Source organism: Pinus tabuliformis, chromosome 2_1 (genome assembly GCF_031772625.1).
Source record: "Pinus tabuliformis cultivar Carrire ecotype Pingquan chromosome 2_1, CPIR1, whole genome shotgun sequence".
Taxonomy (NCBI): domain Eukaryota; kingdom Viridiplantae; phylum Streptophyta; class Pinopsida; order Pinales; family Pinaceae; genus Pinus; species Pinus tabuliformis.
In genome coordinates this window covers 905,457,425-905,481,747 of record NC_142299.1, presented here as the reverse complement: position 1 = coordinate 905,481,747, position 24,323 = coordinate 905,457,425, and the positions used below count along the sequence as shown (strand labels likewise).

Here is a 24,323-nt window from a genome sequence, read left to right as displayed (position 1 = left end):
TATATCAAGTCAATACATTTATTTTAATAAGATCAACTTAATATAGATCCCTCACAAGAATTAATAAAGTCTAATAAAAATATTAGAGTCCCATAAAAAACCAATTTTCTTTTTATTAAAGAAATTTCTTCCAAATTTCTTACCCTTATACTTTATTTATGTTTAATCAATACGCTTATTTCCCTCCAATTATGTAAATTAAACTTAATATAAATTAATTAATTAAAATAATTAATCTTTAATATAAATTAATTAAACTTAATATTTAAAAAACAATAACAATAATTTAGTTAAAAATGAAATCTCTAATATTTATTTTTATGATAAAATTTATAATATATATATATATGAGAGGTAAAATTTAAAAAGATATATAAATTTTATTTTATGTTATTTTCTCTCACTTAGTTAATATATTCATTTCAATAGCCCGTAGGGGTTTGATCTCATGGCCAGCGGATGGTCTGTTAAGTCATTCATGTCGTTGTGCAGGTCACAAGTTCGAGTCTCATCTCAACCTCAGGGTTGTCCTTGTGGGCTTGGCAGTTCCTCCTAGAGGTTATAGTGGCCCCCGGTGGGATATAACCCCGTGTAACACGAGTACAATACCACGGTCACGAGTTCGAGTCTCATCCCCGTGTAACACGAGTACAATACCACGGTCACGAGTTCGAGTCTCATCTCAACCTCAGGGTTGTCCTTGCGGGCTTGGCAGTTCCTCCTAGAGGTTATAGTGGCAGCCGATGGGATATAACCCCGTGTAACGCGAGTACGATACCACCGCCATTGCCGATCCCTCTAGACAATAAATAAATAAATAAATATATTCATTTCAATAAAGGTAATTTAATATGAGTCACTCATATATATTGATAAAGTCTAATAAAAAGTCCATTTTTTTCTTTATTGAAGAAATTTGGTTCCTATGCTTTAATTTTGTTAAATCAATACACTTATTTCTCTCCATTTATGTCAATTCAATGCACTTATTTAATAAATTCAAGCTAATATGAGCAACTCCCTCTCCCTCTCCATTCTAATAAAGTCAAGTCAATATGAGTAATTCACAAGCATTGATATAGTCTAATAAAAACATTAAAGTTGGAGAAAAATATAATTTTCACTTTGTTAAGAAAATTTCTCCCATTTTTTTTTGTCCCTATGCCCTACTTATGTCAAGTTAATATATTTATTTTCATCCACTTATGTCAAGTTAATATATTTAATTTCCTCCACTAATGTCAAGTCAATACACTCATTTGAATAAAATTAAGTCAATATGAGTCCTTCATCATCATTGATAAAGTCTAATAAAAGCATTAAAGTTGGAGAAAAATACAATTTTCACTTTGTTTAAAAAAATCTCTAAAATATTTTGGTCTCTATGCTCCACTTATGTCAAGTTAATATATTTATTTTCCTCCACTTATGTCAAGCTAATATATTTAATTTCCTCCACTTATGTCAAGTCAATACACTCATTTGAATAAAATTTAGTCAATGTGATTCCCTCACAAGCACTGATAAAGTCTAATAAAAACATTAAAGCTAGAGAAAAATACAATTTTCACTTTGTTGAAAAAATTTCTCTCAATTTTTTTGGTCTCCACGCTCCACTTATATCAAATTAATATATGTATTTTCCTCCACTTATGTCAAGTTAATATATTTATTTTACTCCACTTATGTCAAGTAAATAACCTCATTGCAATAAAATTAGGTCAATATGAGTCCCTCACAAGCAATGATAAAGTCTAATAAAAACATTAAAGTTGGAGAAAAATGCATTTTTCACTCAATTGAAGAAATTTCCTATGAATTTCTTGGACCCTATACTTCACTTATGTCAAGTTAATATATTTATTTTTCTCCACCTATGTGAAATTAATAGATTTATTTTCCTCCACTTATGTCAAGTTAATATATTTATTTTCCTCCACTTATGTCAATTTAATATATTTATTTTCCTCCATTTATGTCCAGTCAATACATTCATTTCAATAAAGTCAAGTCAATATAAGGCTCCACAAGAATTGATAAAGTCTAATAAAAATATTAGAGTCCCAAAATAATATAATTTTCTCTTTACTGAAGAAAGTTCCTCCAAATTTCTTACCCCTATGCTTTATTTATATCAAACCAATACACTTATTTCCCTCCACTTACATCAACTCAATACACTCATTTTAATAAGTTAATATGAGCAACTCCCTCCCTTTCTCCATCCTAATAAGTCAAGTCTATATGAGTAACTCACAAGCATCAATATAGTCAAATAAAAACATTAAAGCTGGAGAAAAATACAATTTTCATTTTGTTACAAAACTTTATCATAAATTTCTTGGTCCCTATGTTCCACATATATTAAGTTAATATATTTATTTTCTTTCACTTATGTCAAATAAATACATTCATTTCAATAAAATCAAGTCAATATGAATCCATAAACATGGCTGAAATGTAATAAAAACATTAAAATTAGTGAAAATTAAAATTTTGACTTTGTTAAAGAAATTTATCCCAAATTTATTGGCCCTTATGCTTCATTTATGTGAGATTAACATACTTACTTGAGCAACTTTATTGAGCAGTTAGCCCCTTCAGCGTTATCACTTTGGTGGGGGGCGGTGTTTCACGAGCAGGAAAAGTTAAAAAAAAAAAAACTCTTTTATCGGTATAACGGTGTGTTTTTACTGGTTATACCTTTAAAACTTCTATACTAGCAATTGTCCCAAAGGGTACAAAGAGAGGCCGATTATTAAAAGCAAGAAACCTCTACAGATAGTCAAGCATATACAAAGCTTGCTAGTGACCAAGACAATAACCACCATGACCATCCCGTACCAGCAGATTTCATACTAAAACAACAAAACCAAAACCAAACCATTCATATCAATATATTAAAACGCCTTCATACTAAAAACTCAATAGATTATTGGCAACACACTTTATTTTTTTAAATAAAAAATAAATTACACTGTTTTACATGATAAATGAAAAGCGGAGAAATTTGTGATTTGCAAATATTAAAACAAACCACTTACATACGACGAAGACATTAAGTAATTGTAATATGCTTTTCCACATTGTAATTTAATATTTTAAAATAACCACGCGTTATCTAATCTATTTCTATCTTCAACTCGTAAACTCATTAATTATTTCTAAAATTGCTGTCCACTTATACCATACATAAAACCACCTTAATTAATAATGATAACCCCTCAAGTGAAGGTCAGATCAACAATGGTTAATTTCAAATAAGAAAAAACATTATTTACTTGAACCATGAGAATTGAAAAACCATTATTTAAATAGATTATATAAACATAAACCATTCCGCAATATCAACATTATTTACTTAGATTATGTCAACATTTACCATTGCGTGTATTTCGAATTAAAAGAGATTATTTTTTATTTATTTTATAGGTAAACATAGAAATAAAATCCGGAAGGTAACCATAACCAGATGGAAATAAGGTAGGCCCCGTAATTGTATAGTGCAATTAGAAAGTCAAATTATAATATTATTAAACCAATACTTATTGTATTCATATGTGATGTTTAATAAAATACAATTAATTTTGTGATCTATAAATAATTTTGTAACTATTTTTATTTAAACATTAATAATAATAATTGAAATGACAAAATATAAAGAGAACCCTTCTTGGGTTTTTCTACATTCAAAGTCGCACCCATGCCTGATCCCACAACAAAATAAATTGTGAATAAGAATTTCAATCAAGGGAACGATCATGGATGATTTTATTATTAACACTTCGAGGAAACCATAACTTTAGGAATTGGATAAAACAATATACATAGTCAATTATATCCTTTTAATGATCTCTTTTTCACAATCATCAACAAATTACCCTGAAAAAGTCCAGAAAATGATTTACTTGTTGAAACCCCACAATTGAGAATATAGACTTTGTTAAGAGGAGCCTCTGGATTAATTTGGGCAACACAACCGACATGCACAACTGTATACTGGCTGAAAGTGGATGTGCCAAGGAAGTGGTAAATGGGTTTCCCGTTGATTGAAAACCTCGACTTCCCATCATTTATCATAACCCCCCTGTCAGTGTTAATTCTTAGAAGATCACACATGTTGCTTTTGTCTGACTTGCAGTGTCTGCATTCTCCACATTCTCCAGTAAATAAGGGAAGCACACTGTCACCCTCCTTGAGCAGGGAAAATTTTAAGAACCCCCCCAAATTTATAAATATAATAAATGGGCGAATCTCCATGGTATATAGGGAAAATGGAAGGCTATTTTATCAATAATATAATATGTATATATAATTTTTTGGCGAATCTCTCACCAGGCATGGCGAATATTTTACTCAATTATAAAATCTTGTAAGATCTTGGCGAGTCTTTCACTAAATAATAAAACTTTGTAAAGTCCTAGTGAATCTTAGCATAGGCTACATGCTGGTTTAATTCCCCCATTTAAATAGGCTACATTCCAGGTGAATACCATGGGTCAATACCATGTGCCATTTTGGTGAATACCATGGGTCAATACCATGTGCCATTTTTATTTTTATTAATTCTAATATTAAGGTTAATAATGGTTTTTTGCATGGTATTAATAACAATCTAGTCCATGGTATTTGTCCCATAGTATTTTGGCCATAGGTTTAACCTAAATATAACCCATTTTTTGAGTGTTCGTAAATATAAGGTGACTTATGGAGTAAATGTAAAAAATGTTTTATTTGTTTACCATAACTCTCGTTTATTTATATTTTTATTAATTTACCACACCTCTTTTACAAATATGGTATTTGGCCCATAGGATTCACTTAAATAAAACCTCTTTCTTGAGCCTTCATAAATAGAACGAGGGTTATGGACTAAATATAAAAAGAGGTTTTATTTATTTACGATACGTCTAGTTTATTTATATTTTTATTTATTTACCATACCTTTTGAGTAAGTATAAAAAGACGTTTTATTTATTTACCATACCTCCACTTTACTTATATTTTTATTTGTTTACACCCTTACATGTATATAAGGTGACTTATGGAGTAAATATAAAAAATGTTTTATTTATTTACCATACCTCTCATTTATTTATATTTTTATTAATTTACCATGCCTCTTTTATAAATATGGTATTTGGCCCATAGGATTCACTTAAATAAAACCTATTCTTGAAAATGGGCGAATGGATTCACTTAAATAAAACCCATTCTTGAAAATGGGAGAATGGAAGGTTGTAAGTCCTAATTTCAAGGGCTAAATTTACCTTTTTTACCCTCTCCCTTAAAATAAGGTGGGCTATTTGAGGTGATTTGTAAAAATGTACTATGATACAAAATATTCGCCCACTAAAAATTTAAAACCCCTTAATTTCGCCAAAGGGCGAACATTCGCCCCTAAAATCATCCTTATCCTTGAGGTCAGTCACCCCTTCTCCAAGAAAATTACTCTCTTTTCCCTTTCGAAATTCTACATGATGCCTGCTAGTATGACTAATTAATTTTTTTGAAATCCTACATGTTTGCTAGTATGACTAATTAATTTCTTTGAAATCCTGAATGCCTGCTAGCATGACTAATTAACTTTTTTGAAATCCCACGCGCCTACTAATATGACTAACTAATTTTTTTGAATACATAGAACTCATTGGCAAGAGCAGAGTGCATACCCAGCTGCTTCATGTCCCAAAATGCAGGGAAAGAGAGGAGTTTGGCCCTGCAACCAAAGCAGTATCAGTATCAGTCATTCCATTTCACTGCTAAAAGCAAAATTTGTATGTGTTATACAGTACAGTGCAATTGGAGATGTGTAATTAATATCCTTCCTTAAAATTTTCTTGATGTTTAATGATAATTATTCATAGCATACATTTGCTTCCCAGAAACTTGATGTTTAATGAAAATTATTCATAGCATACCTTTGGTTCTCACTTTCATTGCCTATAGAGGAGCCACTTCCACTTCTTCAATCTTCAGAAACTCCCCTGCACCCCATGCAACAGCAGGTGTAACAAAAGTACAAATCAAAATATATCAGATTTCAAGAAGCATACATTGCACACATACAGTTTGCATAAATCCAGCTTAACCCTGCAAATCAATTTTGCCATGAAATGATATACATGAAATAAAAAGAATGTGGCAATGACTCCTTGCACTGAACTGAGCTGAACTGAAGTAGTTACCTTTGCATTTGATAACCTGGCCTGCAGTACATCTCGCCATTTTCCCTTCTGCCCAAACAAACAAACTTACTTTTGCCTTTCGAGTTGGTGTTGCAGGAGGCAGAGATGGATCCTTTAATTTATATTCTACTTCCTTTGAAATTGCCTTGAGTGAATGATGTTGAATTGCTTGGTGATGTAGAATCGTTTTTGATATCTTGACACAGGGTTTGATATCTTGAAAATCGTCTCCACAGAGTTTGGGATTGCCTATAAATGCCTCTTTGAATTTACTCAAGCTACCGAGCACTGTTCTAGACAGTTGATTGTTTTGATAGATTTAGGAAACTAAACGTAAGGTTGGTTAAAGATGTAACGACTTTCCCCTTGAGTTGGTTGCTGGATAGATCAAGGTATCTGAGGTTTTGGAGATCACCCATTTGCATAGGTATTTTACCAGAAATATCATTTCCTTTCAAGTTAAGCTCAATAATATGCATGTCATGAATATGCAACGTCGTATATTCTTTGTATATACAACATAATTTGGTGCATTTTAGGGCTCCCAAGACATTTAGAGTGAACATCAAGACCAACACACTTATTCTAAACTTATAATATATAAAAGGTCTCTCTAGAGATTCACATTCATTACTAACTGAGAAGACACTCCAAATGCTCAAAATATCAAGAGAAGCTCAAATATCGATCACCTTCGCCCATCAACTTAAACAAGGATTGCTTTTTCTGAAATAAAAAAGACAAAATGTCAACATTTAAACAAATTTCTCCAAAGAAATATGAGCAAAGATAAATCTCCAAATCATGAGAGAATTGACTTCCTACTAGTGCCAAGAGATCGATCGCTTTTTATGTGTCGCTTGGTTGATTGAACTTGCGGCAACAATCTTTGAGTCCTTGGTGATACAGAATTGGGTTTCCCATTAGGAGTTGTGGAAAGAGAATGTCTCCATATTATAGGAGTTCCCTTCTCCTGAACATCTGGACTCGACCTTAGAGAATGACCACGCAGCTTTGCTTTTGTGACTAAGTAGCAATCATGCAACTTGGAATCAATCAACTACCTTGAGAAGCATGTTCAATATGCTCAGTTTTAACAAATCCAAATGAACTGTCTCTTGTGGGTTCATGCTTCTATAATGTTATTTAGCATATCCTCCTACCTTAATAGTATTTTACGCCTAATAATAACAGCATTGTGATATATACCAAATTGAGTATCTAAATTCCTTTATCTTGTAGCATTTCATTGTAGCATAGTCCTTGCCTCTTCTTGATATTGCAACATAGTCTTTGCAACATCCAATACAATTATTAGTATTAAAAATTTAAAAATATATTTAATGAAATCTCAACCTTTAAACTTGTATTGCTAATATAAACTAATTCCGCTCACTAAAATGTTGTAAAGAAAATGTAATTAACTTTTTTTGTGAGGATTTCTTATTTCATTGACATGATCATCAAAATGCAAAGCTTTCATCTGGTCAAAGAGGCTCTGTGTGTTTTTCGGCGAAGAAGACGGAGTTGAGACTTGCCTTGAAACAGAGAATACATCACCGGAGTTGAGACTTGCCTTGAAAAAGAGAATGAGCGACATCATCAATCATCACGCATAGAAAATTATTATTTGATAAGATGAGATTAATCTGATTTTTTTTTAATAATAAAAATTACGACACCTTTTCGAAAAGTATTTTCACTTCTGAATCAATTATGAACTGTGAATTTTACATTGCAGTTAATTAGTTTATTTTTGAAATTCCGTAATTTTTTTTATTAAATAGAATTAAAAAGTTCAAATTCAAATTTCGATCATTTAATCATTCCGATAATCTCAATCCTGCAATTAATTATTTTTATTTTATAATAAATGAAAATGTCAAGGCAATTCAAAACCTCAATAATTTCTTACAAAATTTCTCATAAAGTTGAGAAGAAAAATATCAATATTCGAAGAAAAAATTATGACATTTATATTTTAATGGGGTATTCGTCCTATATGTCCTTCATGATAGGTGAAAATATTTGAACATTCAAATCCTCAATAATGTTTTACAAAATATCTCTTAAATTGAGAAGAAAAATATCAACCTACTTATTAAAATTAAAAACCTCAATAATGTTTTACAAAATATCTCTTAAATTGAGAAGAAAAATATCAATCTATTTATTAAAATTGAAAAGGGAAAAATATATAAATTTATATTTTAATTAATTATTTGTTCTTCCTAATAAGTTAATATTGAAGAAAAATATCAACCTTCCTATCAAGATTGAAAAGGAAAAAATATATAAATTTTATATTCTAATTAATTATTTGCTTTTTATAATATGCGAAAATGTTAGACCATTCAAAAACTTTAATAATTTTTTACAAAATTCTTCTTAAAATTAAAATGTAAAATTTTTATGAATTTTATATTGTTAACCAAATATTTGTCTTTTATAAAATATAAAAATATTAGACCAAAAAAAATACATGAATCGTGCAATCTAATCAATTATTTGTCCTTATTCAATATGTCCATTCAAAAACAGATTTTGGCAGCAACAGAGTCGTAATTTTTTTGTTTTTACCCAAGGTTGGTTCCTGCAATAATCGCGCGTGTATGGATAAGAACACATATGTTTGATACTAAATGTTCCGGTCTCCGTATTTCAACCTGAAGGTTGGAGTGTAACATGCTCACTTTAATGTCATCGGAAAAATATTTTCCGGTGGTTGTGGATAAGACGGGTTCTCCGCTGGCTCTGCCAGCTTCTAACACTTGGCAATGGCATTCAATAACGCCGTCTCAGTCACGTGAAGGGATGAGGTCCGGTACTGCAGGGATGTGCACCCTCGAATTCACCACCCCCATCGACGGCTTGGATGTGTTGCAGCGCATCCGAGGGTTGTGCTGCGTCGAAAGGCTTTTCCATGGTTTATGCGGAGACGAAAGGTAACCCAAGGATCATTTGCCCAAGGCTCTGCCTCAGCTCCAGCTAGCCCCGCCAGACTCTTCTGCCCTTCATGGAGGCCACCGGCTACATCTTGCCGAACTGAATCCGGGAACCCGCCATAATTCGTTCAGCTCGAGTTACTGGTACTTGTTGCCCATACTGTAAATCTTTTTCTGTTATGGTTTTTTTCTTTTTCTTTTCCTTAGCTTGCTGCTCACAGTTTTGTTTGTTTTTGAGTTTGAATTATTACTCGTTCCAACTAATGGGTTCTCTTGTTTTGTTTGCTCTATGGTCGAGGATGAAGCTGTCAACCTCCAGCAACCGCTCATCAGGTCTACTCGGTGCTGTTCGCTCTGTCGAGTTCTTTCGGGTTCCAAATCGCCCACAGGTATGTACCTATTGACAGATCTCTGGTAGGGTTACTTTCAGTTTTGAATGCCAGTGGTTATTCTTGAATGGTGAGCAGAGGGTCTCTCCTGTAAATTCTTTGGAAGAAGGCCACGCGGCCCGTGACCTTACGTCCCCTCCTCCTTGTTGACACAGGGAAATGGCGAGTATCTCACACCTCACCAGCATGCCCTGCACTCTTCAGGTTTCAGGGTAGCCTATTCTTGGTGTAGCTATGCCAATTCGTGGCCTGAGTTTTCTCAGTGTTATAATATGGTTACGCCTTCGGCTATATTTGAAATTTCTTTTGTAATTAAATTCTGTTGTATGGGCACAGTACAGGGTTTTACCCTGGTGGTTGACTCTTGTGGTTTTCCAAGTTATTGTTACAGTGCACAGCTATTAATTTTTCCATTTATAAAGTTATAGTTATAGCCTTCGCGGCCTTTCCATATGCTACCTTCAATGGGGTTGGATTATTCTCTGCTGTGCGTTGCATTAAATGTTATAACATTTCTGTTTAACGTCGCCCTCCAGGGTTTTAGAATGATGGCGACGGTGCATAAATATTATTTCGGTTCTATGGATGTCTCATGGTATTGTTTGTTTATGCTTAATTTCACCTGCTAGATTGTTCTGGTGGCGTTCTGGTTAAGCCACACCCGTATGGAAACAGGATGGCTGTCTGGCAATCCTGCGATGCATAAGGGCGTTCCCCTGCGGAACTAACCCTAGCATCTGGCCAGCCCATCATATGTTTAGTACCACGCTTTTCTTTATATTTTCTTTTACTAAATCTTAATATCACTACACAGATGTCGGAAAAATAAGCTTTCTGTTGCTGTGGCATGAATGGCTTTCGTCGTGTGTTTGGTTATTTACAAGTTCTTTATTCTGTTATTTATTTCCATGGATATATATCGACTTTGCTTTCAATTTCACTATGGGTTATCTACAGTAGAATAAAAGACGGGAATTCTGTATTATTTTATTAACTAAAACCCCTTACCACACACTGTGAGGTAGACAATAGTTCTGAATGTTTTTTTTCTTAAAAGTTAACTGTAATCCCTTTCTAATACTCCCTCTACCATTTCAACTATTTCACTCGGGTTCTTGTGGTACATGGTCCTGCCGTCCACGCTGGAACCTCCATGCTCTATTCCTTGAGTTTTCTACGTTCTCATGACCTATTTGAGCTTAGGTGGCAGTCTCTAATATGTCCAACAATTGTCTACCAGATAAGTTTTTTAATAGTCCATCCCAGGGTCGGCCTTTTGCCCTATGATTTCCACTGTTCGTACTTGAATCTCCACCGTATAATAATACGTTTCTTTTTTTTTATTTAATCCCTACTGTCTCTTCTCACAGTTACCTTTCAGTTCATTTTAAGGGCAACCAAAGCTCGGTTTTTCCACTAATTTATACCACAGTATTTACTAATTTCTACAGGCAGACTATGATATCATTTTACAGATGTTGTAGGGAAAAGAAATCCTCCTGCAATACAAATGTATTTCTAAAACAGAACTTTACCAGCTATTTGGTTCTAAGAGAATTCTGTACATACCTAGTTTTGCTGACTAGTTAGGATCTTTCAGATAGTCACCCAAACCTGGGTCTTCTTCAATTCAATCCTCCCGACTATGAGGTTCGTCCTTGAAGACCAGAACCTCCCCCCGTTTCTTGCTAGACCGCAGTCTTCCTCAAGTTTCTCGTACAGCGAGCAGAGCCATCTGGTTATCACCAGACTTAGCCTCCTTGCTTTTCCTTCTTGGAAATCTGCCTCTTTTCTCTGCCTGTCACTACAGCGCAGATTTTTTCCTCTCTCCCCTTTTTCTCTCGGGAAATTTTTCCAGTTAGGGGAGGTAGTTAGGGTTGCTTACACAACAACCGTCTTTTCACCTCAAGAGGACAACTTCTTTCTTGAGGATTACCTTTTTTTTTGGAAACATACACATGAAAATCAATTATATTTAAATTTTAAACAAATAATAATAACAGGTTCAGTTTATTTTTACCACAGTAAATAAAATATTTACATTTTATCCTGGGGCATTACAGTATTATTTTCATTGCATGGAGAAGAACAAAGGAGATGGAGCAGTCCTAATTTTCTCGAGAATGGAAGAATCTAGACAATGGTTTAAGGGAGTGTACATAGTAAATTTGTATATAATTTTATTTTTTCCATTGATTTTAATCAAAATATAATTTTATTTTTGTTTTTCCTCTAAAATTTTAATTATTTGTATATATCTAAAAATTCAAAGTTATTAAAAATTATAATAAACAAGCTAAAATAAGTGTTTATAAGTGATAGGTGATTTTTTTATAGAAACATAAAGAATGAATATGATTTTTAGACAATTAAAAACATTGCTAGTGTGAGTGGATAATAAATCAAATCTAACATAGAGTTATGGTTTCACATAATATTGTGTTATAAAAACATCTACCTTTTATTTTGACAATAATTACAAGTAGACAAACATTAATAGAATCTTGGCCCAACAACTATAAGTGAAAAAAACTATGATTATACTAGGCAACATTGAAATCTTCTAGTATTGCAATTTTCACAAACTAAAATGTAGAAGAACCATGGGCATTTGATGCAAGCATATCATTCCATGTTTCATTTGCATTGCTAAGCAAATTGAGCATGCTTTGTCTCATCCTCCTAGAAGTGAACGCATTTCCCCCCAAATCATTTTTGAGGCTTTCCAATACCATTACCACATCTCTCATAGTTGGTCGTTCATTAGGTGAATCTTTTGAACAAATCAAACCAACTTGTAGCAAAGAAAGTAGGCATTTGTATGCGCTATTTTTCTCAAATTCATCTCCATCCACCTCGTTTAAAAGTTGGTGGTCAATTACCTCCTTCACTCTGTTTGGAAAGGCTAGGTTCACCCACTTGTGAATGTTAAGGTCTCCAGAAAACATGTCACTGGTTGGTCGTTTCCTTGTAAGTATTTCCAATAACAAAATGCCATAGCTGTAAATATCTCCTTTGGTAGACATTGACTCACCTAATCCAGACTCTGCATTAAAGATAACCTTCATCAAATTTTACTCAACCAATCCATACAAAATTGTTGATGAGAAAAGACAAGTACAAATCTAGCATTCTAAAATGACATACCTGGTGCAACATAGCCCACAGTGCCTTTTAAAGCAAGTGTTGAAGTAAGTGGCTTGGTAGCGGCTTCATTGATCAATCTTGCAATACCAAAATCAGCTACATGCCCTGACATGTTTTCATCTAGAAGCACATTGTTGGGGTTTAAATCACAATGCACTACTTGCACAATAGAATCATGATGAAGATATTCGAATGCATGGGCCACATCTATTGCAATGTTCAATCGTGTTTTTAGTCCCATCTGACACACATATTCACCATTTTTATCATCTTTATTAGGATACAAATGCTCCTCCAAGCTTCCATTAGACATAAATTCAAACACCAATGCTTTGAAATGAGGGTTGGAACATGAGGTTATGATCCTCACTAGATTTTGATGTCGAATCTTTTGCAAGACACTACATTCTGCACAAAAACTATTTTCAACCATGTATTTTTGCAAATGGAAAACCTTCACAGCAACAAGTGTGCCATCTTGCAAAATCCCTTTATAAACCAAACCAAAATTCCCTGCTCCCAACAAGTTTTCTTCAGAAAATCCATTAGTTGCTATTTGAAGCTCTTGATACGAGATCCCTTTGTGCTCTAGCTTTTGTAAAATGGAATGTGAGGAATCAAAGCCTTGCATAGAGATATTCCCTTTCCAAAGGAATCTCAAAAGTAGACAACATAATATAAAAACAATTGCTCCACTCATTGGAAATAGTACTTTTTCCACAAGTGCAGAATGACCGCTTGGAGTTTTACATGCAAGTAAGTGGAATGCTTTTGGTCCACAAAGGCTAGGATTTCCAATTAAAGACACAACAATGTTTATGTTTGCAAAAATCCCTCCTTTTGGAACTTCCCCTGTGAGATTGTTGAAAGACAAATTCAAACTTTGAAGCATTTTTAAGTTTTGGAGAGTGACAAATGGTATTGGACCTGATAAGGAGTTGGAAGAGAGATCGAGGTTTGCAAGACTCTGTAAATTTCCGAGTGAGTCTGGAATAGGCCCTTGGATGGCATTTTGAGATAAGTTCAATAATTGTAGTTCACTACAACCTCCAATTGCAAGGGGAATTGTCCCGGTTAGTTGATTGACAGAAATGTCTATAGCTTGAGCCATTGTAATTTTACCAATCTCCATGGGTAAGGAACCTTCTAATAAATTCCATGACAAATTCAAATAGAATTGGAGATGAGAAAGTTTTTCAATTTCATGTGGTATACTTCCTGTGAGCCTATTGTGAGACAAATCGAGCAATTCCAAATTTGTACAATCTAGTAAGTTGGAAGGTATGGTTCCCGATAAATTGTTATGATGAAGATGGAGTCTTCTTAGTTGTTTAAGGGGTGCAAGGGAATTTGGAATATTTCCAGAGAGAATATTTCCACTAATGTCCAAGAGACCAAGGTTTTGTAAACTTTCAAAGTCATCAGGGATGTTTCCTTCTAATCTGTTGTTACTTAAACACAATCTTTCTATTTTTTCAAGCTTTCCTATATGTGGAATGGTACCATTTAAAAGATTTTCACTTAAATTTAGAAAGGATAGGCTACTAAGATTGCCTATATGTGGAGGGATGTTTCCTTGTATGCCATTGTTTGATAATGACAAGTGAGACAAATTGGTAGAAAGTCTTCCTATGTCAAGGGGCAAAACACCACCTAGTTTATTGTTATGCAATTTTAGTGACTGTAGGTGAGAGCAATTGGTAAGAAATACAAGAAAGAGTATGTTTGTAGTGTTTCCACTATCAAGTTGATTAGAGTGCAAGTATAATTTTTCCAAGAGGGATAACTTACCGAACTCTATAGGGACACTCCCACTCAAATTGTTATAACTTAAATCTAGTTCTATGAGTTTGGAACAATTTCCAACAGAATCTGGAATATTTCCACTAAGTTGATTTCCCCACAAATAAAGCATACTCAAATTAAACATATTTGAAAAAGATGAAGGAATAGATCCTACCAAATTAATTTCATATAGGATAAGCATTTGTAAGTTGATGAGCAGCCCTAATTCCTGTGGAATACTACCCCTGAGATTGTTCGTTGCCATATCTAAGTAAGTCAAAGTGGATAGATTGGAAAACACAAGGGGAATATATTATTTTGGGCTTATAAAGCATTAGAAATGGTAGCAGAGAATTGGTGATTGATTACATCTACTCTGTAGCAGAGTTTCCACCAAAGTTATTTGACATATGTTTTCTACTTGACCTTCGGGGTTTAATTGAGGTAATTCGGAGAAATCTGACTAAAGAAAAAGGTTTAAATTGGTACAGTGGAGTCTGAGATTTATATGAGCAAGTGTTTAAACCTCCATACAACTGAAAATATACAACAGTAAATAGAGGGAATGATCTCGCGGCCCTTAAATTGATCTTCTAAATGAGCATTCCTGTGAACGATTTAACTTCAGGGCCGTCAAAATATTTACTTACTCTCAAGCCTCCTGTCTTGAATGTCATTTCTGCGGTTCATATTTCTTTGACGGCACAATACACTTATTTTCCTCTGCAATTTATGAAAATTCTAGCAAGAAACCACAAAAATCCATTATTTAATCCTGCTCAACACGTGGCCATACTGTCCCTGGAAAAATCCGGGCAGGAAATTACAGAGGAGACACAGGCAAACCTGAGATAAAAAAACAATTTATAATCATTTTTTCAATATTAAACAAGAAATGCGTAATAGGAAAGAAGAAAGAAGAAGACAAATAGGAAAGAAAATTGGAAAAGGAATAAGAGCACTAAAGAAAAGGAATTGCAAGGGGCTCCGACACAAAAAAGAAGCCAAAAAATTCCAATGCTCATTCCGGAAGAAAACGAGATTGCAGAACGCTGGTGATCAAACCCTACGAGCTCTCCCACAAATTCATCTCTACAGGAGCTGCCGAGATCCTTGCTTTGGAGCCAATTTGTAAATATTGGAAAGATTTTACACCCAACCTCCCTGAATTCCATAGGGGTTTTTAGGGTGTTTTCGGCATAGTGCTTGTCTAAATATTCTGCAATTTCATCAGAGTCTTGGATCCATGTTTCCCATCTCTAAATCCTGCGCTTGTGTTTATACCTGTTAACATTTTTTATGAAAAAGGACCTGCATGAAGCTGCTATTGATGAACAATTTTGGTGCCTGAAAAGAAATAATTGCAAATTTGCAATATATTGTGGACAAGACTCGAAACCTTAGAATAAGTGAAAACCTGTAATAAAAATGTGGTGAACAGTTAGGCAGATTACCACTAAACAATCCTAGTCATACTTTTTAATGTTTGTTCAATTGAGTTTCTACACAACATTGACGTGCACCCCTTCTGGTGATGTTTTTTTGAGAGTTTATATTTATGCAGCAAGTCTGCAACATATTACTCACCATAAATCTATACAAAATAGATTAACATATCTTCTGATAGTGAAGCAGATATGAGCAAAGCGTTTACCTGTAACAACATAGACTCGTTTACTTGTAACAACGAAGACGATGGTTCTCGAGCTCTCCGCCGATAACAACCCTCCGCCCATAACAGCAATGAAGGCCATGTTCCGCCCGTAACTGAAGGATGAAGGCCATGACGAGTAACTGAAGGAGGAAAACCGTGACGAATATCACGTCGGACTTACAGAAGAATCAGTTTGAATTCATTATAGAGTTAGTTTTTCCTTTGAGTTCTTCTTGGTCAAGAAAATAACAGGATCGCTTTAAAATGATATCCTAGTGCCGAGAATAGCGGGTAATCTGTTTCTTTTGCAAAGCTTTAATCTCCGGAAATTTCGTTTAGGGAAACTTAATACAGATCCTGGGAGATTTTTAGTCAAATTCAAGCAAGACTTAAGCCACAAAATCGGTGGGCGAGGAAATAAATCAATGCCTGTATTTGCCACTCAAATGCAAATGACATAAATTTTTCACAATCTGGAAAAGGAAACAGACCCGTTGTTAAAGCCACTGTAAATAACCCTCATTCGCTTTAGAATGGAAATTTTCTTTTTTTTGGTTGGTAGATTGATTAAACTCTCGGGTTTTCTACCGTAAATAATTATGTTTTCCTTTGGAAGGAAATTCCTTGCCAGTGGATTGCTTGAACTCTACTAATTTTCCTGGTGTAAATAACTTTTTGTAGTTTTAGAAGATAATCCTCTTTTTCCTCCTTTTCTTTTGGAAGAAGCATCCTCTTTTGATAGGTTGAACAAATTTGATCTGAGAAAAAAAAATGTCTTATCAGTCAACTCTGATATTTCGTAGCTTTCTTCTTCTTTTTCTGAGAGTCTTCAATCAGGGAGCGTTCTCAAGGGTTTGCCCACTGTAGCTGGATCATTATTATTTAAGAATATTTTCAGCTCCAGAGCAATATTAAATTTGGTGAACTATAGTTTATCTTCATTATTTTCCGCCGATTTTGAGAAAAAATTTCAGATACATATTTCAATATAGTGTCTTAAATCTTTAAAGAACAATGGATATCGTTCATAATTTTTTTAGATCTGCCGATTTCATTTTGATTCTCGAAAGTAAACTAAATTTGATATTTACAGATTTTGTTTTCTTTACGTAGATGTAAGAGATTCAATACTCTAGGCCGTCAAAGCTTCCAGCTGGTTAAGCGGTGCGCACACTTTTATGAAACGATGCGCCGAAGCAGGAAACATCGAAGCCTACTGCACTCTGGGCATGGTAAGTGCACCGATTCTTTAATAAGAGTCCGCGTAGTAGCCCATGATATTACTTTATTTAAACGTTTACGATTCCAGAGAGCCGCCTTAATTTACTCCCCTTCATGTGCAGATCCGATTCTACTGTCTTGAAAGCCGAGGCGGCGAAGTGTCATTGATGGCCAAGGCCGCCATTTCATCACATTTCATCACACGCCATAGCCCTATACTCCTTAGCCATCATTCAATTCAACGGAAATGGAGGCACAAAGAAAGACGAGGATTTCAAAGCCGGGGAAGCCCTGTGCACCAGGTCAGCATTTCTTGGCCACGTGAACGCCTTGCGAGAGCTCGACCGTTGCCTGCAGGATGGTTATGGCGTTACCAAGAACATAGCTAAAGGAAGGACCTTTCTCGTCCAGGCCAACGCCTGGGAGCTCGCCTCAATCTTGCCCGCCCATTACTTCAGAACACATTAAGATACATGGCTCGAGCCTTTTGAACCATGGCTCAAGAACCTAAATGGCAGAAACAGACAGTAAAATCATCTCAATCCTATTGATTTATTTTGGTCCTAAGTTGAATGCAAACAGAGATGGATGCACCAAATTTTTTGACAAGTTTGGATCTTAATATGGGGAAACAATTTATGAGAAACCTAAAAATTAAGAAAAATAGACACTTGGACTAGAAACATAGAGAATTCATATTTCTTTAATCTATTTTGCTCCAAATCACTCTCACAAATCTAAAAAATGCGAACTGCAATGAGAAACATTGGCTGTGTACTTTAGGATGGGCAGGGCCATTGAATTATGAATATTTTGCCCATATGCACCAAACATAATTTACAGGCTGATATAAGAAAAGAATGCACAAGTGCCAGTGTAGGATGTAAAAAAGCTTATCGCATAATTTTTCCAGATTGTCCAAACTAACCATTAACACCCTTCTTATTGATGTTTACCACTTTATAGAGTATCATTCAAAAGCATTATTGGCCATCACAAACTTCCAACATACAATTTTATGATAGAGTATGAATGTTTACATAGGAACCATTTGTATCAGCCTAGAGGTCTTACTTCGCTGCCATGGCCATTTGTTGTCACTTCAAAAAATATAGCACTTTCATCAGGGTCATAGCAGCAACTTCATTATTCATGTTATGATGCTCTCTTTCCAAGACATCCTTTTCTCACTCAAAATCTCTGTGTAATCAGTTAGAAAAGAAAGTATCTAGAGTTGAATCCTAACCTGCCAACAAACAAGGTAACAAGACTATTTATTTTGTATAGATAGCTGAATTCAAAATTTTCTTTTAACTTCTTTTACTTTCATTAAAATATAAAACAACAACAAATAGCTATTGTTAAAACTCTGATGAGAGAAAAACTCTAGGTATACCTCCGGATGCCTTACATGTAAAATAGTACCAGTGATAGGGCTTTTAAGGGGCATAGAAACAGATAATGGAGTGATGGCTCCTACAGAATCTGCGAGGTTGATGGTTGTTTCACCAAGGAAACCAAATTGAGAAGAGCCCTGGCAAGTTGCAGAAATTATATTTAAACAAAAGAAAAACAAATCAGAATTGCTTTAATGTTTTTGTGTTCAAGTCAATATAATGGTAAATATTCAATTATTTAAAAAGGATTAAAATGTATGTAAAAGATGAGAAATAGGCAGTACCGTTGATACAACAAGGTTGTACATTTTTTCATGATAATTCCCAGTTTTTGCATCTTGCTCGAGTCTTGTAGTTACAAAAATTGCATCAGACCATTGACAAGTTCCGTTATTGATGGAAGCTCTTCCTGTATTGCTTACGATTTTACCTGTCTCTAATGATATCAGGGATATACTCAACTTGTCATATCCCGGTTGTGGTACCTGAAATGAGCAGGACAATATATGTCCATTGTAGTTTTCAACTATGAAGAAACTGTAGAAGGCTGATCAACACAATGCTAGTTCAAAGTTAATAGAAGTTAACATAGATGCATCCATTCCTCTAGGTATCCTGAATAATCAAGATAATGTAGCAAAACGATCTTGATGACTTGGGTCATGCTCCAAATTGCCTTATTACAAGAAGACAGACGTTAATTAGTTCACCTGTGCTCTAAGAATAGGGTAAACTCAGATTATACAGGATTGTGCTCTAAGGATAGGGTAAACCCTAATTTTACAAGATTGGCACCATTGCAATCAAAGGTCAGCTGTTATGCTATATTTTCATCTAACATGGTTTTCTCAGGCATGTTCCTGACTTTGTAAATTGTTCTCTGGTCTGGATGTGATATATAATAGGTAAGGAAAAACTATATATTATTTGCACAGTTACTCAAAATGAGAATTCCTAACCTTACTGCAAAGGTTTTTGCATAATTTGTAGCACTATCAAAAATGCAATGCATGAGTTTATCCTTTCAGACACTAATGGAAAAAAAATCCATACGTGATAAATGTTGAGACTTGATGCTACGTTTAATAGATTGGTAAGGCGAGTGAACCTCCATTTTGTAACACAATTTATATGCAATTATCCATCTCAGAAGCTACAATTGAAATTCACCTAATCATAACAGTTGGTGAGAACTTGTCCTTGAATGGTTTTGTTTACAATGTTTTGCAAATAGATAAGCAACTTGGTCAGGACACATACTTGAGTGACTTGAAACTGGAGTTTGAACTCATCTTTGGTCTTGTTCCTTTCAACCCTCCATTTTGTTGCCCTAAACATCCTGCTTCAAATTTTGGAAAAGAAATGTTTAAGGGATCAATCAAGGGAGTCTAAAGCAACACCTTGAAATGTATACACTAATTAGAATGCACAATGTATAATGGTAGTTCAATGTTATCATTTGTTAAAGTCTTGAATGAGTAAACATTGATCAACTGTTACGACCCTTTAGCCAATGTAAAGGATCATTTGTGGAAGTAAATGGTACGTGGGTTGATTGTGAGATTATAATATATAGGAGATACTCTCCTGTTTATTATAATTTGCAGTGTGATGCGTCGTCATTATTCTAGTTTCCTGTCAGTAGGTACCAAGTTCAAATCTCCGAGCTAGATGCACTAATCTACACCAAGAAGTTTACTGGATATGCCATGCATCCCTTGGGTTACCTTACAGGTTTTTCCTTGGAAAAAAAACCCATTATCATCATTATGCTTGGAATTCCTGATTCACATTTATTTTTATCATATTCAGAATAAAATATATTATTTTGGGCTTATAAAACATTAAAAATGGTAGCAGAGAATTGGTGATTGATTACATCTACTCTGTAGCAGAGTTTCCACCAAAGTTATTTGACATATGTTTTCTACTTGACCTTCGGGGTTTAATTGAGGTAATCCAGAGAAATCTGACTAAAGAAAAAGGTTTAAATTGGTACAGTGGAGTCTGAGATTTATATGAGCAAGTGTTTAAACCTCCATACAACTGAAAATATACAATAGTAAATAGAGGGAATGATCTCGCGGCCCTTAAATTGATCTTCTAAATGAGAATTCCTGTGAACGATTTAACTTCAGGGCCGTGAAAATATTTACTTACTCTCAAGCCTCCTGTCTTGAATGTCATTTCTGTGGTTCACCTTTCTTTGATGGCACAATACACTTATTTTCCTCTGCAATTTATGAAAATTCTAGCAAGAAACCACAAAAATCCATTAGTTAATCCTGCTCAACACGTGGCCATATTGTCCCTGGAAAAATCCGAGCAGGAAATTACAGAGGAGACACAGGCAAACCTGAGATAAAAAACAATTTATAATCATTTTTTCAATATTAAACAAGAAATGCGTAATAGGAAAGAAGAAAGAAGACAAATAGGAAAGAAAATTGGAAAAGGAATAAGAGCACTAAAGAAAAGGAATTGCAAGGGGCTCTGACACAAAAAAGAAGCCAAAAAATTCCAATGCTCATTCCGGAAGAAAACGAGATTGCAGAACGTTGGTGATCAAACCCTACGAGCTCTCCCACAAATTCATCTCTACAGGAGCTGCCGAGATCCTTGCTTTGGAGCCAATTTGTAAATATTGGAAAGATTTTACACGCAACCTCCCTGAATTCCATAGGGGTTTTTAGGGTGTTTTCGGCATAGTGCTTGTCTAAATATTCTGCAATTTCATCAGAGTCTTGGATCCATGTTTCCCATCTCTAAACCCTGCGCTTGTGTTTATACCTGTTAACATTTTTTATGAAAAAGGACCTGCATGAAGCTGCTATTGATGAACAATTTCGGTGCCTGATAAAGAAATAATTGCAAATTTGCAATATATTGTGGCCAAGACTCGAAACCTTGGAATAAGTGAAAACCTGTAATAAAAATGTGGTGAACAGTTAGGTAGATTACCACTAAACAATCCTAGTCATACTTTTTAATGTTTGTTCAATTGAGTTTCTACACAACATTGACGTGCACCCCTTCTGGTGATGTTTTTTGAGAGTTTATATTTATGCAGCAAGTCTGCAACATATTACTCACCATAAATCTATACAAAATAGATTAACATATTTTCTGATAGTGAAGGAGATATGAGCAAAGCGTTTACCTGTAACAACATAGACTCGTTTACTTGTAACAATGAAGACGATGGTTCTCGAGGTCTCCGCCGATAACAACCCTCCGCCCATAACAGCAATGAAGGCCATGTTCCGCCCGTAACTGAAGGATGAAGGCCGTGACGAGTAACTGAAGGAGGAAAACCGTGACGAATATCACGAAATGTGCACAGATGTCAGTAGAGAGCACAGTAGTGGCCCTAAAAAACTGTCCACAGATGTCAGTAGAGAGCACAATAGTGGCCCTAAAAAAATGTCCACAGATGTCAGATGTACATTCTCGTCTGAAGGATGCCAGGTGTCAATCTCACAAGGAAAAGAACGACGAAAGTCTGACTCAAAGGAAGGCCTATCGGCCTAAATATATGATGATCAAATTAATTTATGAGAAAATTTCTTGTGATCTGAAATATAATTTTTTTATTATATCAAAGTTTGCAAATTCGTTTTTATTATAGAACAATAAATTATAGTATATTTATTTATTTGGTAAATGATTTAGATGAATTTTAAAATAAAAATAAAATGTTATGTAAGGCTATAATTCGTTTATGTCATTAGATACGTCCAAAGCAAAAGGATATCGCTTTTAACGCAATCTACATTTTATTAATTATATATTTAAAAAAAATATTATGAATCGTTTGTTTCCTCATATCATATGTTATTTAAATAAAATTTATCATTTCAGACTATTATATTTATACTTAATATAAATTATTTATATTTTTTATTTTATTTCAAAATATTATATACAAATTTAAAAAATAAAAAATATTGTTCATTTTATTTTTTTATCTCATATATTATTTAGTTTAAAAGTCATAATTTCAAACTATCATAATTGTGTTTTTAAATATTTGTTTTATTTTTTAATTTATTTATACTTCAAATAAATTATTTATATTTTTTATTTTATTTCAAAATATTATATATAAATTTAAAAAATAAAAAATATCATTCATTTTATTTTTTATCTCATATATTATTTAGTTTAAAAGTCATAATTTCAAACTATCATAATTGTGTTTTTAAATTTTTTATTTATTTATTTATTTATTTTAAACTTTAAATTATATTTAATTAAAAAATATATAATTTTAAATTATTATAATTATCTTTTTAAATAATAATATTTTATTTAGTGTGGTTTAATTATTATACATTTTCAAAATTTTCAAAGAAAAAATATTTTTTAATTAAATTTTATTGTTGTTTAAAATGGTTTTTAACTATATATAAATTTAACACCTAAAAAAATTAATAATATATTTAAATTAAACTAAAACTATATACGTAAATATTACAACATTTCATTTCATTTTTAGGCCGATAGGCCTTCCTATTGAAACAGACTTTCGTCGTCCTTTTCAATCTCAGGTTGACACCTGGCATCCATATTCGGCGGGCTTCTGTTTATTCTCAGTGCCGAGAACTTCCGGATTTCCGTTTCCTGTTTCGATTTCCTGTTGAACTCTGGCATGGTTTCTTACGGGAAAATTAAATTATTGTGGTCCGCGTAACCCGCATTAGATGGCGCCAATTTGAAAACAACTATGGCCACCGATTTTTCATAACAGGAGGACGAGGTTTTTGCGGAAAGGAGAACCAAAACAGTGAGCTTCTCTCCCTTCTGGCAGTGGGTTAGATTGCCGCTATGACCCCATTCTCCGGATGCAGTGGCAATTTCAACAGCTGGTGCTGCCATGATCGTATTGAGTGGCATTTCAGTTAGATCTGCCACAGCTGCCGGCGAGAAAATTGTAGGTTCCATTACAGAAATATTCATGATCGTATTGAGTCTATATGCTGGAAAGGTGCTCGTTCGTCATTGTATTTGGAGTTGGATAATTAGAAGAGGTGGGGTTCTTCTCACATGCTTCTGGGAAAATTTGTAATGAGTAGAGGTTATTGACCTATGATCGAAACTTGGCACCGTCAGCTTGCAACTTTGTTGCCCTCAATCTGTTGCGCTTTCGCTCTTGTTTTCCTCAAAATTATGTACGTTTCTTGCATTAATTCAAATTTCTAAGAGTCTCTCTTCTTCTTCAGTATGCATAGTTGTGGCTTCACGCCATTATATGATGCGTAAATTCCCTGTATGAAAGAAATTATAAGTGAATTCTGGTTTTTCTTTTGGCGTTCAGAGCTGCCTTTCGATTAAGCTTATTGAAGGTACTGCAGTCGTAACTATTTTGGAATATGAAGATAGGACGGGATATAATCTAGATGAATATTAACTATTTTGCAAGTAAATTTACTTTCTAGTAACATTTCATCGAGTATTGGGTCTCTGAAACAGCTTACAGAGCTTAACTTGAAAGGAAATGATATTTCTGGTGAAATACCTATGCAAATGGGTGATCTCCAAAACCTCAGATACCTTGATCTATCCAGCAGTCAACTCAAGGGGAAAGTCCCTGCATC

General features: G+C 34.1%; 1 protein-coding gene and 1 long non-coding RNA gene across 3 annotated transcripts; both read right to left on the bottom strand.

Moving 5' to 3' along the window:
- Positions 1–12,107: 12,107 nt before the first annotated feature.
- Positions 12,108–16,208, bottom strand: LOC149203578 (receptor kinase-like protein Xa21). Its single transcript, XM_089401924.1, has 4 exons — positions 16,109–16,208; positions 13,124–13,182; positions 12,670–12,910; positions 12,108–12,568 (listed from the first exon to the last, which is right to left on the bottom strand). Exons 1-4 carry the CDS (start codon positions 16,206–16,208, stop codon positions 12,108–12,110), a joined length of 861 nt encoding a protein of 286 aa, XP_089258050.1.
- A 2,591-nt stretch (positions 16,209–18,799) lies between these two features.
- On the bottom strand, positions 18,800–20,014 carry LOC149203577 (uncharacterized). Of its 2 annotated transcripts, XR_016253964.1 has the most exons (3): positions 19,987–20,014; positions 19,011–19,211; positions 18,800–18,863 (listed from the first exon to the last, which is right to left on the bottom strand). It is a non-coding gene; the product is annotated as an uncharacterized LOC149203577 (long non-coding RNA). The 2 variants fall into 2 exon arrangements; XR_016253963.1 differs by lacking the exon at positions 19,987–20,014 and having other exon boundaries at positions 19,011–19,487.
- Between the last annotated feature and the right edge of the window lie 4,309 nt (positions 20,015–24,323).

What these genes read in the sequence shown, in the direction of transcription:
- LOC149203578 (XM_089401924.1), bottom strand. Translation starts at nt 16,208, where the DNA reads ATGGCCTTCATTGCTGTTATGGGCGGAGGGTTGTTATCGGCGGAGAGC. An exon ending in ACGAGTCTATGTTGTTACAG is followed by an intron (nt 13,183 to 16,108) that starts GTAAACGCTTTG and finishes TGTTGGGAGCAG; the next exon opens with GGAATTTTGGTTTGGTTTAT. An exon ending in GCACACTTGTTGCTGTGAAG is followed by an intron (nt 12,911 to 13,123) that starts GTTTTCCATTTG and finishes TATGTGTGTCAG; the next exon opens with ATGGGACTAAAAACACGATT.